Here is a 19,310-nt window from a genome sequence, read left to right on the forward strand (position 1 = left end):
ATGTTGCTTATCTTAGTTAAATTACTGATAAACTGTTTTATAGTTGCATTTATGAATTGTGAATGTCTAATTAATTTTTGCTCAATTATGCTAATTAGTGTTAATTGAATTTCCTGATTTTTCTGATGTAATCTCTAACTATTTATATACTCAAAATTTTATCTTAAAATTAGTTGCTAACAAAAGTAATTGAAAAGCGTTAGCCGAAATCGATTTTACTTGTTTGTTGCTTTAATAAAGATGTTTTTGAATGAATTTCGTCTTAGATTTCTGTACATAATAATTTAAAATAATTAATTTATTTTTAGAAAAAAAATACTGTGTTTATAGCACTATACCAAAATGTGATTTTTAAATTTCGATCAAAAACCGTCAGAACGGCTAGCAATCTACATAACTAAACTGAGTTTCCCCATTGTTTGTACAAATAGTGTTTTAGAAAACCTAAACCACAAACAATGAAGCAAATAATTTTAAGATAGATTGTGTTAAATCCGTAGGGTTCTACAGAAATTAATTTTGGCTTTTATTTGAGTTTTATAAATAAATATTATAAAAAACTGTTTGTTAAAAAGGTATATTATCAAAAGGGTTTATATACAAATGTAGGGAGAATATACTTTTTATTGATATTACTTCACATATCTAATAAGTTTATCAAATGTTTACCGCACTTTTTTGTTTTAAAACAAACTTGAAATAAGTGAGCTTTGAATAAATAGTCAAATAATACTTCAACAATAAAAAAAACATTTTTATTCAAAAATGAAGTAGTTTTTCTATACAGTTGTTTTATACAAAGTTAAGGTTAGAATAAAAACGGTTGAGTACGTTTGCTTTAAAAATTTAGGAGAATAAAGATTTTTACTCTCAAAAACCACTTTAAAATTTTAGGAAACATCATAAAACAACTTCTGAGCGAGTAAAAGATCTTTAAAGTTGTTTGATTTGATGGCCTTAACATTTAGATTAGATTTAGTGTTGATATAAAAAAAAAATAATAAATTATTACGATGCAAAGAGTTGTTAATACAGTTGTAACAGTACAATCACTAAACCTATAATTAAGAAAAGTTTATAAATTTGTTTTTTAAAAACAGTCCTTAATTGATAGATATGTTAAACATTTAGTTGAGTAAAGTAACAACATGTAATATGTAATATATTAGTTTCTAAAAATAGTTTATTTTGCAAATCTATTATCAAGATTGTAGAATATTACTTTAAGCTTAGTTTCTAAGAAATTATTCTTTTAATCAATACCAGTCAAAAAAACTATACTTAGTAGTATTATTTGTTAAAGTGCAGTTTAATTTCATTTTTGATGAAACAGCATGCTTTTAAAACATCTATGTTTAAAAAGTTAATCGTAAAAAACAGTTAAAATTTTCTTATACAAACACTTTTCTCATAGAATAATTGATTAAGTCAATTTAATTTAAAAATAAAATTAATAATAAAATAAACAACACAACTAGGTACTATTTTAAATTAATGTATGACAAAAATAAATTAAAAGGACTTTTACTTGATTTAGAACCAACACAAAAAATAGGATAAAGTAATAGTTTTACCATATTAGTTAAATAAGCATAAAATCCTAAAAAAAAAGTGTTGTAGGGAAATTTTTGATAGATTTTTAGGTTAATTATTTTACCTGTACATTTGATTTTAAGTTAAAATAATAAAGTTGAAATGTGTATCTAATTCATAAGTTAAATTAAGTTAACATGTTTAAAGTATTAAAACTGTTGTCAAATATTACGTTAACTAACCTTTTCAGTTTTGTTAAGCTTCAAGTTTTGAAGATTCTCTCTCCTCTGTAAAAATATTCAATATATTAAATTTTGATAAACTTTTACAAAGAAGTATAATCATTACAGTACGCCTGATGTAGTGTTTGTAATTTGTTAATTAGAAAACCGTGAATCATAATTCAAACAAAGTCTAATTTTGCTACTTACCTCAAACAAAATCAAAAGCAATATTTACATATCTTAATCTTTAATATAAGTTTATCATTAGCGTCTATATTTCCTGTCTGTAAAATTTGTGAAACTTTTAAAGAAGTTTATAGCTCTGTTATTGTATTTTGTGAATAAGAAAACTGTAGCTAGTTATAGCTACAATTGTTATATTATATAATTGTTAATATTATAGTTATAGCTAGTTAAGGATTGCAATTTATTATTATTTAATCTAAAACGATCGTAGCTCAATTATATGAAAATAACAAATACAAGATATTGAAAATGCTGAGCTTGCTTATATTTTGAATATTTTTCTCATGATATTTTAAACTTAATTTATTTAAACTTTTTTTTGAGTCAATTTTTTATGTAAGGTAAGATAGGTTAAAAATAAGAGTAGAGACAGATTAAAAATAATTACAAAAAAATTATTGATAAATCTGCAGGTTCAGCAAATATGCAACGTAGTCGAAGGTTTTTAATTACTGTCTTAGTTAGAATATAAAAGTTAAAAAAAAAGTAAACAAGTAAATCATAAAGTTTGAAGCAAAGTTTTTGACTAATGGAAAATTTAAAACTATCTTTTGATTTGCTTCTTTATTTTGACAACTCGGTAAGCCTAGCAACAAAGGGGTTTACAAATCAACATACTTAAAAGGAAAAGTATTTGTTACAAAAATTTACAATTAGAATCTTAGTTTATTATTAATTCTTAAATAGTGCTCAATTATTTTTTCTTTCAATTATATAAAAACAGTTTTTTATATTGTTAACCTAAACTACTGAAAATAACTACGGTCATGAGAGACATATTTCTATACAGTGAGGTCTGCGGGCAGTTTATCAGACCCGCGACTTTTAAAAGACTGCTAACCCCTAGTAATACTATTGTCATTACCATGCAAAAAGACACAGAAAAGTGCTATTTAGTACAATTTTCTTTTCAGTGCGCAATAGAACTCAGTTATGTTAAAAAAGTTTTTTACTGTGACAGAAAAAATAACTAATAACTTTTAGCTAGTTTGATAAGCTATATATATAAATATATTAGTTATTTTTAGTAGGAGTAAAAAATTATCTGTTAAGTTGTTTACTAAATTTTTTCTTTAGTTATACACTTTGTGCAACTTTTATATTTTTGGAATATTTTTTGTCTATTTGAATAATTTTGCTGAAAGTGTGCACAGCACATTTATTATACTTTATATATTTAAATTTTGAAAAACAGTAAAAATCTTATAGTCTTACTTTATTTCTATGATAAATGTTTTTAAAGTTATCAACAAGTTTTTTTAGGCTATATACCAGTGATAAAACAGTTACATGATTAAAATTGTTTATTTTATATAACATTTACAGGTAAAATTTAAACAGTGCACATAACTTATTTTAAATATTTTTAATGCAGAGATTTTGATTTACTATTTAGTAATAATTTTGACTAACTGGTTTTCATAAGTTTATGTATGCAATATTTTTTTAAGTTATAGCTAATAATATTTTCAATTTCAGAAATAACAGCTTTAATTTTATTTACTTTAATTTATATAATGTGCTTACCTTCAATTGCAACAACAATATATCACTAAGACTGCTTCAACACTTTTGTAGTCAACTTTCCGGTTTCTAGTTTAAGTGCTTACAAGTGGTTGGTATGTAAATCTGATGAAAAAAAAGTATTAAAATACATAAGGAGTATAATTATTATCTTTTAGTAACCAAGTTTCAGAATAAGTATTTAGTAAGACAGTTGTAACTTGTAAGTATTTAAACTTATCTTAGATAATATATAAATATGAAAATTACCTTTTATTTGTCACGACAGCTACAAAAAGTATCTCGGATTCTGTCTAATGTCTGCTAAAAACAGTATTAATCGTTAGTTAGAGCTAATTCAACATAAACGTATTAGAAACAGAATTTTAAATTTAGCTAAACTGTAACGTTAAAGTTTCTAAACTTTTTTTTTAAATATGTACAAACGTAAGTTTAATTTTTAATTTAAACAAATTGATCCACTTGATCTAAATTTAATGTATAAGTTAAGTTAAATAAACTATACTATCTATAATAAGACTACAAGCTCACAGTCCGTATAAACGATGATATTTATTGAGGTGTGAAAATATAATTTACAACAAAATTAACATTAACAAAGTTTTAGTTTTACTTAAAGTTTTACTGTTATTGAATGTATATCTAAATACATAAATAATTAACTTTATATACGCATATACGCAAATACTTTTTAATTAGATAATAAATAACAGTTTTATAAAGCTTTTCGTTTATGAGATACTTATATTGTATATATTTCTTAGTAAAGCCAAGTTTATATATTTATTAATAAACACTAAATTTTCAAATACAATTCACTGTTCTGTTGAATAAAACAGATCTTCAGTTTGTTTATTGAAATATCTTAGAACATGAGTCAAAATGTGCAAAAACTTTAAGAATATTTGTGTCATAATTAGTTCAGTAATATTAAAACATTAAATAATTAATATTTATTATAAATTAACTTTAATTATATGATGATTTTGTCAAAAAATACTTTTTTTTAAAGTTTTACTTACAGGCATTACAACTTATATAAATTATATATTTTGTTGGAAGCAGGCACAAATCAATAATAAAATCGAAAAAAAATCTAATTAATAGATCATATTATGATCATATATGATGTTAAAAACAGTTCGTCGGTTTTTAAAACTAATCAAACGTTTTAGTTTTACCCAAGCTTTGAAAATCATTTTATAAAAATTAGTTAATAATAAACGCAAACAACTAAATTTTTTTTTAAATACAAAGATTAAGATTAGTTACACTTTGGTATCAATAAAAATGAAAAATAAATAGTATTTATAATTATTTTAACAAAATAAATATATAAAGAAAAATATTTTATAATATGTAGTACTAGTCTAGTCAATATTGTTGAAACTAACTAATATAAGAACTAACTAACATTTATAATACATTTTCTAAATTTTAGTTTTAGTACATTTTTTGTGAACTTAACAATCTTACAATACTTACTTTTTTAAAACACGTTGTAAAACAATTACATAATTATTAATAATTAAAAATATATAATAGTATGTATTTCTTTTGTTAACTAAAAAATCTATGTCAACATTATTTATTGTGGCAAAAACTATATGACTCACATTTTTTTTTTGCACAGATAAAAGTTTGCCAAATTTCCAAAACTTATTAAAAGAATTACATATACTCATTACAGTGAGTTTTAGTTTCAGTTTGTCTTAAAGTAAGAAGTAATTTAGCATATTTTTTTACAAATTTTATTGAACTTAATTTCTTTATTAACTTATTTACTAAGTTTTGAAATATTATGTTGACTGTTTTTGACATTAATTTTTTATGATGTTTTATCTTTAAACTAGTTTCTTGATATTTTTTTTACTGTTTTGTGAACAAATTTATTGAACAATTATAAAAATAAACGCTCGACGTTGAGTCGTGCCGAAGGCACTAATTTATAATTCTAATTTATAGTTTTCAGAAAAAAAATTATATTAGAATGAAAAATATATATAAAAATTATTATTTTTTGTAGCTTTCTAAGACGAAACATCGAATATTTTTTTTAACATATCAAACTTTTTGAAATAAGGTATGTTAAATGTTTAATGAAGATATATCATATATTATCATATAGTATTAATTTTTAAACCAATCTTTTTAATTCAGATAAAACTAATTAAACTTTAACTGAATGCATTTAACGTTGTCTTTAAATTGTTTAAAACGATATTAAAAAAACTATTAAAAGCGAACTTTAGGGGCAATTGTTTTATTCTATTTAGTGAAATAACTATCCGCTAAGGGCTAGTTGTAACTTCTGTTAAGTTGTAAACATTTGAAATAAAATTTTTAATACATTTGTTCTCTGTCAAATTATTTACGTAGCTTAATGTTTTCGAACTAAATATTTTTATTTTATATAACTGACTAGCAATATTTTAAAACTACTCTTAAAGAGCAAGAGTAAAGAAATTTATTTTCATGTTTTAGTTGTACATAATTTAAGGATTACCTAAAATTCATAGCAAAAGTTTAAGATTCGTTTAATTATTGAGTTAAAAAAGGAATAAGCAACTAAAACAGAATAAAAAAATATTAATTTACGGTTCAATAATGTACATAGAAGTCGTTTGTTGTGTATAGTCTATTTATTAAAGAATAAACGTTTTGCATAAATGATAAATCTCATCATATATACCTATTTAAAACACAAAATATGGATGGCTATCACTTTTACTTAAGAGGACACTTTTGCACGAGGGTCACTATAGCAGAGAATGGAACACTTTCGCACAAAGACACTTTTGCACAGGTTTAATTTTTGTTTTTTTGCTTCCACTCTTACCCCCAACCCATATCCCCATGGTAACCTTTTTTTTTAATTAATTAATGTCTTTTTTTTCGTGTTTTTCTATACAATATTGTTTTTTTATCATATCTATATGTTTTACTCTCGTGAAAAAATTACCCATCGTGCAAAAGTGACCCTTCTTGCAATAGTGACGCGATGCAAAAGTGACCCGTTCAAAAATAAATACATATATGAAGAAAAAAAATAAAATTTATGTAGTACGAGTACATTTTTGTAGAAATTAACTAACTTTAAAACTAACTATGTCATAACTTTTATAATCATAAAAATTTCAACATTTTTAATACATTTCATAGTTTTAGTTTTAGTACACTTTTAGTAAAGTTATTAATTTTTAATACTTACAACATTAAAGTAAATTGTGAAGAATTTAGAGAATTATTAGTAACTAAAAATATATAATAATATATATGTATGTTATTTATTAAAAAAACTATTGTCACCATTATCTACAGTAGTAAAAACTATATGCCTCACCTTTATCTTTGTTTAATAAAATTATTATATATTTAAAAATTTGCCTAACTATCAAAACCTTTAGGAAAAGTCACATTACTCATAGATTATGTGACAGTTTTTTTAATAGTAGGAATAATTTATCAATAATTATATTTTTGCTGTCTTTTGATCAGAATGTAAGCCAAACAATCCTTTTCCTAAAGTAGAAGTTGAGAAAAAAAAAAGTTTGTGAAATATTTTAAATTTGAGTTTTAGTTTTAGTCATTTTCTTAATGTGAAAAGTAATTTAGCCTATTTTTTATAAATTTTATGGGACTTAATTTCTTTTTCAACTTACTCATCAAGTTTTGAAAAATAATATTAATTATTTTTAATGTTTTATCATTAAATTGTTTGTTGGTATTTTTGTTATTACTTTTTTGTGAACGAATTTATTAAATTAATATAAAAATAAACGTTTGACGTTGAGTCGTGCCGAAGGCACTAATTTATAGTTTTAAAAAAAAATTAAACTAAAAATAAAACTATATATAAATGTTTTGTGTAGCTTCCTTTGACGAATTATCGAAAAAAATAAACAAAAAATACATTACAAGGAGTTGAAATATTTAGTTGCGCACAAAACGTTAACAAAACGCGCTTTTTGTAATAAACGATACTCGGAATGTTCATTGACGATATTACGTGAAATCAAAAAAATTTCTTACACTTTGCAAAAAGAGTACATTCACGAATCGCGAGACAGTCGTACTTGTCAGCGTTTTATAAAAAATATCTTTTGATTAACTTTCACAGTTTGTTTTAAATAATCAGTATTTACTTTATATTAGAGTACTATTCAAGAGTTCTAGTTGTATTACATTTCATAACATAGGAATACGTTTCTATAAGTAAGACACATTATTTGCAATTTTAGTACTGTAAGCTATCGTAAGTAAGGCAGTAAGTTTAGCTAGGTGCTTGGAGACCACTTGTTTAAGAACTTAATACTACTAAACCTCATAAATACAACCAGTAATTACATTTATTAAGTTTGATGTTTGTAATACAAGAATTATTTTGAGCACTATTTATGTTGATTAAAATGTGCTAGCTAAACAAACATGTGTAAAAAATTTGTACTCAAGAGTTAAGATTACTTTAGTGAGTTAGTACAGCTTACTGTGAAACATAAACATAAATTTACGGCAATTACTAAATAATTCATTTAGACTATATAAATTATTGTTTAAATCAATCTGTAGGCAATTACAAAAATTTTGTACATAAGCAATATTTAGCAGATTTTTAATATACACGTATGAAATATACTCAAGCAAAACAAACTGCATTTTATTATTTATATAACTTATTCGCAAATAGAATAATTTAATTAACAAAAATACAGTTGAAATTACATGAAAACTTAATTAATTGTATTTATAAAACATCAGAAACTCACTGTCATATAGTTTTTCAACTTCACTTTGTTAAGCCCGTATACCCGCGCTCCACGTATATTCCGCTGAAAAAAAAAACGTTTCTTATAACTTAAAGTTAGCAAAACTAATTAATTTAATTTTCATTAAATATAATTGATAAAACTATAAATTAGGTTCTGTTTTTTTTACCCAAAAATCGCTGTCTTCAAAATGAAATTTTATTTTGAAACTTTGCATTTAAAAATTTTGTTTGCATTAAATAAAGATTATAAAAACTACTTAAATAATGCTTATTATTAAGTAGTTTATTAAGCAATATGTTTTTAATAATTAAGTAAATCAAAATCTTTTAGCAATACAATAACCTAACATTTTATTTAAGAAAAGTTTAATTATTAATAGATATACGAGTACAATTACTATTTATCTTAAATAAATTTATATTTTTTGGCGGATTGCACCGCCAGTCAAAAGTTCTGTCTAGAGACTCTAATGCTAATGATAGGTTGGTTTGTAGCTCGAGGCTTTTTATTATTTACAACAAAAGTGAGCTAACGTTTGTGTGATTTCACTTGTTACGTCACAAAGACTTTCACATGCACACAAGTGTTTGTTGTGAGAGAAGAGAAAGTGTTTGTAGTTATTTTTTTCTTAAGTGATATAAGCAAAGGTTAACCTGTTTTTTGTTTATTTGATTTTTTTTTATATACGAGCAAAGAAGCGGCTTTACAGTGTTGGCCAATACTTGGAGACTGCTTTGTACTCATGAATGATTTTATTGGTACGTTTGGAAGATTTATAGGTGAAATTTTTAGAGTTAAGGTATGCTAAAATTAGGCTCTAATAAAGTTAAAAGTAGCCACTTTAAAAGCTGTCACTTTGCTTGTATATTAAAAATAAAAGAAGCTTGATTTGTGCGCATCTTAACGTCTTTGTGACATCAACACTTTAGCCATTCTACCTTAAGTTTAAAGAATATATTAAAAGATAAAAATGGATGAAAATGCTAATAAAATGTCGTTAGTTAACGCCTGTATAAATACGCACTTCAGTTATGAATATTTTTCATCGTGTTTTTCTTATTTCTACCTTTAATCATTTTGAATACGTACTGATTAATTTAGAAGTATAATAATAATCAATCACAATCCAATTGATGAGTAAGTATTGTAAAAGAATAGCTTATACATATATGGTGTTTAAGAACTTTACGTAAAAAATACTATTAGCTTTTACATTTTAAGTAGTCTATAAAGTTTATAGTGTATAGATATTGTTGAATTTAAAAAAAATTCAAACTATACTTATCATAAAATTAAAAGTAGGTTTTGGACTCTTTGACAAAGCAAAAAAAAAAAAAAGAAAACAAAGATAGTGACTATATTGCATTTATATATAATGCATGTAAAATTTTAAGTAAGAAAAATCCTACTGAGAGACAATATCTGAAAAAGTCAGTCTAGCTAAATTGATTTTAGTAGTGAAAGTGTTTAAACAAATAAAGTAAAAGATAATGAGAATTTTTTAGAACTTTTATTTATGGGACGATATTTTACGGGATAGATCAGGGACGGTGGATAGATCCCTATAATGGGAAACGCTCTCGGGGACGATTTTTGTTGTTAGGGATAACAAATTCTGTGTTAAAAAAAGTTTCATGGGTAGTTTACCACTAAAATCACGTAATCTAATAAAGTGGGATGTCGGTCTACTTTATGTATTTCTGCTAAATTATATATATCAAAATTGAGTTCATAAACATTATTGTAGACAGCAATTTATATCAATTTACTCCATATAAGCATACATTAAGTTTAAAACCAAAATGTAAATGAGTTTGAAAAGCCTCAATAATTTGCTAAAACTTAGTTTATAATTTTTTTTGAAAATAAAATATTGTTTTGTACACTATTATAACTTTAGTAGTTGTTTTTACAATTTTTTTAAAGCAAATTATTTTGGTTAAAATGATACCTCATAATACTTTATTATACTACTTAAATAAAAATAATTCATATCTTGAAAAATAAACATAAAAAAAGTTTATTAAAGACATATTTCAATAAATATAAAAACAATAGTAAAATATTTAGAAATGATATGTAATAAAACTTTGAAAAACTAAGCAAACCAATAATTTTCTTATAACATTTCTAAAGTCAACAAATGTTCGTTTAAATAAGTTAACATTAAATAGAAAAAGTTTTAACTTAAATTACTGAACAATTTTTATCAAAGCTCAATGTGAAAGTTAAGAAACGGATACCTAAAAACTAAAGTATTGTTTTTAGATTGCTTAATACAAAAATAAATTTTTAAATATCACCAAGTAATTGTAACATTTGATAGTAAAGTTAGACTTTTTATAATCTAATAAGGTATAAGCTTTTTATAAAAAAAAATTGAACTACCTACTTTTTGTATGTATTGGAATTTTGACTTTCTATGAAGAGAATAGTCTGTCAAGTGTAGACGTATTGATAAGAAAATGACCATGTGTGCTGTTATTTATTATAAAAACAAACTTTAGTAATTCTAAACTACAATAACTTTGCTTAAAGTTTGAGTTTCAATTTTCAGTAGTGAAACTATGCTAGAATATCTTACCAGCTTAACGTTTAACTTAAAATCAATCGTAAACAACAAAACATATATATTTCATTGACTTTAGCCAATAGATAGTATACCCTTCTATAAACCATGAGTTAAGTTTATACTTTAAATTTAAACACATTTGTTTTTCTGTCTTATCATAAATTACATATGTTTACCTATTGCTTTTGAATTTTACTTAAGTTACAAAGTAAGTATTAGATATTTAAACAGTTTCAAAAAACAACTTGTATTTACAGTTTCAGTAGTAAACTTTGATCTAAATAAGTTATTTACATCTATATATAGATAAACTTTTTACATTTCAGAAACGTTCTTCTTAAAGGTTTCGTATTTGTTCTATAAATACTGTATTATATTATTAAGAACTGACTTAAAGCAATACTTTACTAAATCTGTTGTAGTTAGGGTTACAAAACAGCAAGTCATTGTGTGAAAAAAATATAACAGTTTCTGTTTAATGCGCTAAATATGATTTTTCATTTTCACAAAAGTGGCTCTATTTTTTTTTGAGACATAAAAACTTATCAAGATCAAAATTTGTTATAGAATAACCTATTTCAACCGTTAATTAAAAGTTTACTTATATTAATAACAGTATTTTTAAAGTGCCAAGCCATATTTAGTCTTGACCTAAAATAGTCTACTTTTTTAATTTTTATAAAGTTGTATATATAAAAAATAGAGCGTTTAGAAATAAGAAAGTATAACTTAAACTAAGTACAAAAACTAAAAATATGTCATGTTTATTTAGTTTTATAAAGTAACAAAACAAAAATTAGTTGAACTAGCAGTTTATACAGAGAAAGTTAAAAAAAAAAAACTGATACAACAAGTTAACTAATTCTATGCTATCTCAAAGAATATTTTATTTATTCAAGTAGAGTTATAATTAAAACTACCTACTACATTGAAATTAAGTAAAGCGCATTTTATTACAAGAATTAACTTAACTTATTAATTCGGATGTCTTTTGACTTACTCAATTATCATTAAATCTAAACTAATTAATCAAATTTAATTGAAATCATGTTATTGGAGTAAAGTAATATCAAAATTTTATACTTTTATACATTTCATATTTTTTCATTAACTTGGTTCATACCAAAGTCAATAAAAATAAGTGTTAGTCAAAAACATTTAACCTAAATTATTATTTATTAATTTCATCAATAAAAGTGTTAATAGTGCATGTGTAGTTGTAGAAATTAATAATATACTAGTAAAATTAATAAAGATTTGTACCATAAGCATTTTGTTTTTTATATATGTTGAAATCTAAATTAAAATACTAGAACCAAATATTTTTATAATTAACAAATACTTCTTACAAGGTTACCAAATTATTTTAGCAAATTTTCTCCATAATTTCAAAATTCTCCAGGATTTTAAAAGTACTTATTTATAGGCCTATTTATTTTTTAGTTTAAAGTCAAGTTAAGGTAAAAAACTGTGTAAAAAAGTAAAAAAACATTGAAAAGATACTGTAAAGCTACTTTAGATGTGTTTTTGAATAAAAAAAAATTTTGATAATAACCTAAAAAAGTTATAAATTTTTTGAGTCATATCGAAAGATCTACTTGACTTTAAATTACAGGTTTCTCCAGTTTTTTTTTTTTCTACATCTCTTAAACTCCATGACTTTCCAGGTTTCCAGGTAAAGTTGCAACCCTGTACTAAGATACAATATTTTCACAAACAACGAACTAACAGTGTATAAGTATCCACCACCTCCGCCACCAGCGGCGCTCTTTGGGGAAATACCCTGTTGTTGCTGCTGGAATCTCTGTTGCGTGGCAACCTGCTGGGAGTTGTTTTAGGGGGTTAAGGGACCTTCGGGTACAATTGAGATGTTTGATTACTTGCTGTGAATAGTTTTTTTTTTTTTTTTAAATTAAAAAACAATACTAAATAAAAAGTCGAATAACTTTGTTAAACAATAAATTGAAATAAAAACAAAACATATTTAACTTATAAGTAGAGTTGCCATAGATCGAGCTGAAAAAAAGTTCCTGACTTCTTTACTTTGGAAATGTGGTCCAAGGCCAAAATTTATCAATATGATAATTTAGTTCGGGCTATGTTGCATGACTGTGCTGTTGCTCTCTCATAAGATATATTTTTGTTAAGCTTTCTCACAAGTATTTGTGCTTTACAGGGTGTAAAAACAATAAGATTACAGAGTTTGTGGTTTGTGACTTACTCACAAAACTTATTGACGGGCTTATACTACTACATGTGCTCTCACCTTTTGCTACTCTGTTGCTGCTGGAACTTGATAGAAATATTATTTAATTTGGTTAATTTCTGATCATTTATTTTTATGTCCAACACCATTCATACAAATATTGAGCTTATATCTTATAATATTGGACAGTGACAAAGTACATGAACATATGTATTTGAAATACTTTATTTCATCTTTTGAATGAGCCATTCTGGAAAATTCTTTAAGAAGACTAAGAATGAAAATTGGTTTCTGAATTTAAAATAATTAATATAGGTATAAATTCTACCTAAGTATTAAAAATTGGTCTAGATATAGAAATAATAATTAGGTTGAGTTTGAAAACATTATGAAGTACTAGTTTTCTTTACAAGTAAATCTAATATGACACCTTAAAACAAAATAGTTACAAAATAAAATTAATATCCCCCGAATGGTAAATACACACGTGAGGTAATAAAAGAATTTCCCAAAAGATCGTTTAGACCAGGGGACGGCAGGTAGTTGATGCTCGCGGGCCAAATTTAAAGTTTCTATAATCTTCGACGGCTGCAGTTTTAGTTTTAATGGCATTTGAATAATCTATTGGTTTTAGTTTTAGTCACTTAAAGAAAGTTTTATTTTTATTCAATTTAGTATATTTAATGACTTTTAGCTACGCATAGAATGCCTATTTAAACTATAAAAATTTATAGGAATAAAACTTATATTGAATAAAAATGTTTAAGTATTAACAAACTATGTACTACCTTAAAAAAATTAATAAGTTTAACTTGATATTTTATCTATGTTATTTACAACCTTATTCTCTTTAAAAACTCAACTTGAAAAACACTTATAACTCATTTTTATACTTATTTTGTATTATGAACCACTCTTTTATATTTAAGAAAAATTAACTTAAAATAAAATCCGTTTGAATGGTTTGCAGTTTAAAATAAAGTAATTACTTAGCTAAATAAAATTAATACTTATTTATAGTGTAAAAAAAAAACATTTTAACACAATTACTGCTAAAATACTTTAATACCTTATTAGTAAATAGTTAGTCTTTTACATGTTTTACAAACACTTTAAAATCAAAAATTTATGTGTTATAACAAACAAGCCAAAGTTTATTAAAAGTTAAAAAAGCTAATTACCTAATGTTAATCAAGCTTAAATACCTAACTAAAATATCATCATTATAAAAAAAGTACATACTTTGTAATGAGTCTAGTAAAATTTACAATTCTTAAACTACTTTACAGTCATAAAAACTTTGCTAATAATCTAAAGATATTTAAAGTGTTTGAAACACACCTAAGTTTTTTAAAATGTTTTAAACATGTTAAACCTAGTCAGAGTTTTCAAATATTTAAATAAGCCTGTTTTTTGGCAACCCTGTTTAAAATAAAATTCACAAAGTCAAGAAATAACGAAGTTTATAAGCAGTGATAATAAACTAAACACATGGCAAAACAAATTATCATAAGTCAGCTTTAATGGAAAATTAAGTTTCTTAAATATTTTTAACAAAAGTACAAAAATTTATTAAGCCATAAATGAATTAAAAATACTTATGTTTTTTTAATCATTATAGCAATTCTTTATCTGCAGAAAATTTGACTTAAAATTTTTTTTTGCTCTGTGGGCCACATTTGCATGCTCGCGGGCCGCAAAATTTTCTTTTGCGGGCAACATTCCATTCAAATAAAAAATATGCTCACGGGCCGCAGTTTGCCGACCCCTAGTTTAGACCATAAAAATGAAGAATCGCAAAACCAAGTTTAAAAACATAAACATTAGAAAAATATAGTTTTTAGTGATGATAAACTTTCTTGTTAAGAGTATGTTTATATCAAGTCTCTTGACTTCCGTCCTTTTTTTTTCTTGAATTATCCTAGTTTACTTGACTTTTCTGACTTTGTGGCAACCTTTATTTTTATAACTAGTAAAAAAATAGGAAAAGTGTAACTAATTAGTTGGATATAAAGCCATTTTATACTAAAAGAAGCAGTTAATTTAATATATTAAAGGTACAGTGTATCTATTTATCATTTTTAAATAATATTGTACATATAACAATCATAATCTATAGCCGCTACATTGCAATATTTCAATTCACGTTCGGGCTTTATATGGGCTATTAGTATATATTAAGGTCAGACTGATTCGAATGTTTGCAGGGTCAGCAAAAAAAAAAACTTGTTGGTAATTTATATTAAATTTGACTATTATAACATTTTTTTTGATTAGCTTTTATTATGTTTAAGTAAGTAGCGTTGAAGTATAAACAAAAATAAAAACTGAAAAGTTTAAACAATTTACTTACTCAGCAAATATGCAAATCAGACTTGCCTTTGAGTATACTATATATTATTATGCACACCTATGTATATTAAGTATACTCAGAAATATTAATATTTAAATGCAACCAATCAATAACCTATAGATTTTCTAAACAACAATAACTTTTTAAAACTAAAACATTGTAAATATAGTGATTAGTTTGAACCTTTTTTAGCTTATGTAATAAAATGTTTATACGATTTAATTTAACACATAAAACAGAGAAGAGCTAGATTGGTACTTAAATTTAAAGAAAAAAAAAACAAGTCTATCGAAGGTGAATTTTTTGAAAAAAAATGTTAACTCTTAGTTTAACCAGGGTTGCAAATGTTTAAGGTAACAATTCTAGACTTTTATAAAAATAAGCCAAAGTTTAAACAAAATAAAAACTAAAATGTTATGTTAGCAGTAGTTAATAAGATAGTATCAACTTAGCTTTAAAACTTAAAAACGTCGAAACAATAATATTAATAAAAACAAAAATTTCATAAAAAAAAAACTAAATCTATTAAATTTAGTATCAAGTTCATAATATGTATCAAAATATGCCTGAATTTTGCGAAAAAAAAAAATAGCTTTAATTATTCATAGTAGTCTAAGTGTGTGGCAACTCTTATAAAGAAACAAAATAAAATATCAAAACTTATTTTCTATTAAAAATTAGTTTTCTGTACAAAATTAATAGTTTTTAATTAAGAATGTGATGGACAGCAAATTTTATTAAAAATTTTATTTAAAAAACTGGTATATAGAGTCACAATATTTAGAAACATTTTACTTTCGGTAATTTGATAGAAGTATATTCAAACTAAGTTGAAACTAAACAAAATGTTATAACAAAAAGGAAGGTGTTTATATTAATACGAAAACTTGAAGTGCCATTTTCGTACGTATCTTAAAGTCAAACTCTTAGAGCTGTGTTTTGTAAAATTACGGTACAAGTTTTATACATTTTTTGTACTTTTGACCTTGGCCGAACATTTAACCCGGATACGTTGACCACTCCTTAGTTAAATCTCTAAAATAGTTAAATAAATCCATAGTTTGAACTTACTTTAAAACTAAATTTACTATTTTTATTTTATTTTTTTAATTTGGTAAACCATTATTTTTAATCAAAAGCAGTTTTTTTGATATGGAACAAAATTAGTTGTTTTATGAAAACATTAAGATCTTATGATTAAATAAAGTATGTATTGAGTATCTACTACATTTCTTGAGTGAGAGATAAACATTACTGTAAACAGTTAACAATTTTGTCTTAAGTATAGACCAGTGGCGTAGCGTGATATTTTGGTCAGAAGGTGCGCAAATTTTTTTCTTTAAAAATCCCCTAAATTAAAACTTTTGGGCCACAAATTTTTCAGGGTCAATTTTCTCGGAAATTTAAAAAATTACTAAAAATCTATCTCCTACTTCATTTTTCAAGCAATATTCATCAAATTTTAGAAAATGTTCCTTACATTACAAGAAAAAAAACGTTACTTATGAATTTAGATAATTAAAATAAATAAAAATTTTATAAAAATAATTTTAAAAAAAGTCTTTTTTTTTTTCAAAAATTAAAAAAAAAATTTACTACCAATTTTTAAATTCACAAGTAATGTATTTTTGTTACTGTATATAGATTAAACTCTTAAAGTTTGAAGAAGATTGCTTGAAAAATGTAGGAGGAGATAGATTTTAAACAAACTAGCTTTTTTTCGCTGATTTAAAATTCCCTTCCCATAGGTAACCTACTATGCGGCCCGACTTTGACTGGTCATATCTCAAAAAATAATTCGAATTTTTTAAAACAATAAAAAGCATCTTAAAGCTTAAATAAAATCTTTAAACTAAGATCAATTTCTAAAAAACATGGCTTACCCCCCCTATGGCCCTAAACTACAAATAAATGGTCAACTAAGTATAACAATTAATACCTCAAAACATTTTTCTCTGTGCAATTTCTAAATAATCTTCAATATCTATTTTATATCAACAAAAAAGAATTGTATCAAACTCAAAATAACTCATACTTTTAGTTTGTTGCAGGTTTTAATATACTATCTTTATATTTTATATAAAAGTGTTAAATCTTCAGTATTAAAATTAAAATTTTTAATTTTTTGTAGAATAAATCTAAAGAGCTAGTTTTTGTTTAACTTCTACATTTTTACCTATATTACAATATAAAACTGTAAAAATAAATCTTAACCAATGAAGAAAATCTGAAATATAAACAAAATTAAAAATAAAAATTTCATACCACTTATATCTGGTGTTGGTCTGCTATTTTTCAATTCAAACTTTTGAACTTAAAGTAATTTTCCTATCTGACATATTTTTAGACTCGCGACAATCCATACAATATTACTTTGCATATTTTTTTCAAATAATAATCTAAAAATTAATGAAAACGAACGTTTACTTTTTCTTTCTTATTATAAAACATGTTTTACAAAAAAACAATTAAATTTAAAGATATCAGGATTGCCTTGCCACTCTTTGAGTCAAAATAACTGTCCTGAGTTAGTTTAAAAATATCATGTGTCATCATAAGCATTTTAAATTATTTTAGAGAATATTTTATTGTTTTTAAACTAATAGAAACTAAGCTTTATAACAAAGCTTTTAAAACCACTAAATCTACCCTGAGTAAATAAAATAACAGTTCTATCCTTAGTCAGCCTGAGCTTAAAAATACTTAAAACATTCTGAGTTATCCTGATTTTTACTGAGTCATACTAAAGTTTTCCAAAACTTCATAAAATCCTGAGTTATCCTGAATGTGTGGAAAGATTTTACTAAATGTTTCTGATACAAAACAAAATGTTTAAAATATAAATTTTTTAAGGTCAACCTTTTCAATGCTTTTAAAAATTCACAAGAAATATAATTTTTTACTTATCTTAAAATCAGTTTTTCTAAGATCTTTAGGGAATAGCATTTTTTAAATACTTCAAACAGTTGTAAAAAATTTTTTTTTAAATACCATTTAAAATTTGATTTAAAACTAAATAAATTAAAAACTAATCAATTATGTCGTTTAGACTATAAATTGATTGTAAAAATTCTGTTTTACAAGTTTCTATAATTTATTCATGATGTGACTAAAGAAATTTTAAAATAACTTGCTACAAAAATTGATTACTTTTCAAACTTTATGGCTGATAGAACAACAAAGTTTGATTTGTTTGTTATCTTAATAAAAAAAGAAACTACTTTTAATAACAATTTTAAGTTTAGATTATTTAAACAATACTTTTTGTAAAGTGAGATTAAAACTGTAATCACAGTTTTAATCTGTTTATTTATTATTTATTTTTATTTATTTTTTTTTTTTCAGTTGTTTGTTTTTTTTATTAAAATATGTTGTTAATATTTTTTATTCTTATTATCAATTTATTTTTATTTATTAGCAGTTGTTTACTGCTATTTTTACAACAATTTGTTTATTCTCGAATCATTATCACTATAAAACAGGTTTAGCTTTATGGTTTGTTAACAAAATGTTAGCATTTTTCCTTTTAAAAAAATCTGTCATAAGGTTATACTACTGCGGTGCACTAACTAGTTGCGTACTGTTTGAGTTTAAATTCTTATGAAGTTAATGAAGTTATAAAACTTTTCCTTACGGAGTTTTTAATCAACATCGGTGCGCATTTGAAATTACGCACCGAATCAGTATACTGGGTAATTTCCCTAACTTGTCACTAATTGGTATTAGAAATTTCGTTTTACTTTTCGATTACTAGAAAACATAGTTGAGAAAAGGCGAGTTAAGCAGAAAAAATAAACAATAAAGGATAAAGATATTGCATTTTTTTTTTACTTCTTTTTTTTTTTTTAGGTGGCACGCATGCGCCAGCGTCCCTCCCCACGCT

The 19,310-nt window shown here is 24.1% G+C and overlaps 1 protein-coding gene across 6 annotated transcripts in view; it reads right to left on the minus strand.

Moving 5' to 3' along the window:
* LOC145850044 (uncharacterized) overlaps positions 1–19,310 on the minus strand; it is a 60,998-nt gene that overhangs the window by 40,169 nt on the left and 1,519 nt on the right. For 5 of the 6 annotated variants that reach the window (XM_082955219.1, XM_082955212.1, XM_082955191.1 and 2 more), the window contains exons 2-7: positions 12,598–12,751; positions 10,689–10,774; positions 8,294–8,356; positions 3,777–3,830; positions 3,531–3,632; positions 1,776–1,820 (exon numbers count right to left, since the gene is read on the minus strand). In XM_082955219.1, coding sequence (XP_082811345.1) covers positions 3,780–3,830; positions 8,294–8,356; positions 10,689–10,774; positions 12,598–12,751 — 354 coding nt within the window. In that variant the 3' untranslated portion in view covers positions 1,776–1,820; positions 3,531–3,632; positions 3,777–3,779. The remainder of the gene's footprint in view (positions 1–1,775; positions 1,821–3,530; positions 3,633–3,776; positions 3,831–8,293; positions 8,357–10,688; positions 10,775–12,597; positions 12,752–19,310) is intronic. The other variant, XM_082955226.1, reaches the window with a different exon arrangement.

The sequence above is a fragment of the Thalia democratica genome, chromosome 1, assembly GCF_965202585.1.
Source record: "Thalia democratica chromosome 1, ktThaDemo2.hap1.1, whole genome shotgun sequence".
In the NCBI taxonomy this organism is placed as follows: domain Eukaryota; kingdom Metazoa; phylum Chordata; class Thaliacea; order Salpida; family Salpidae; genus Thalia; species Thalia democratica.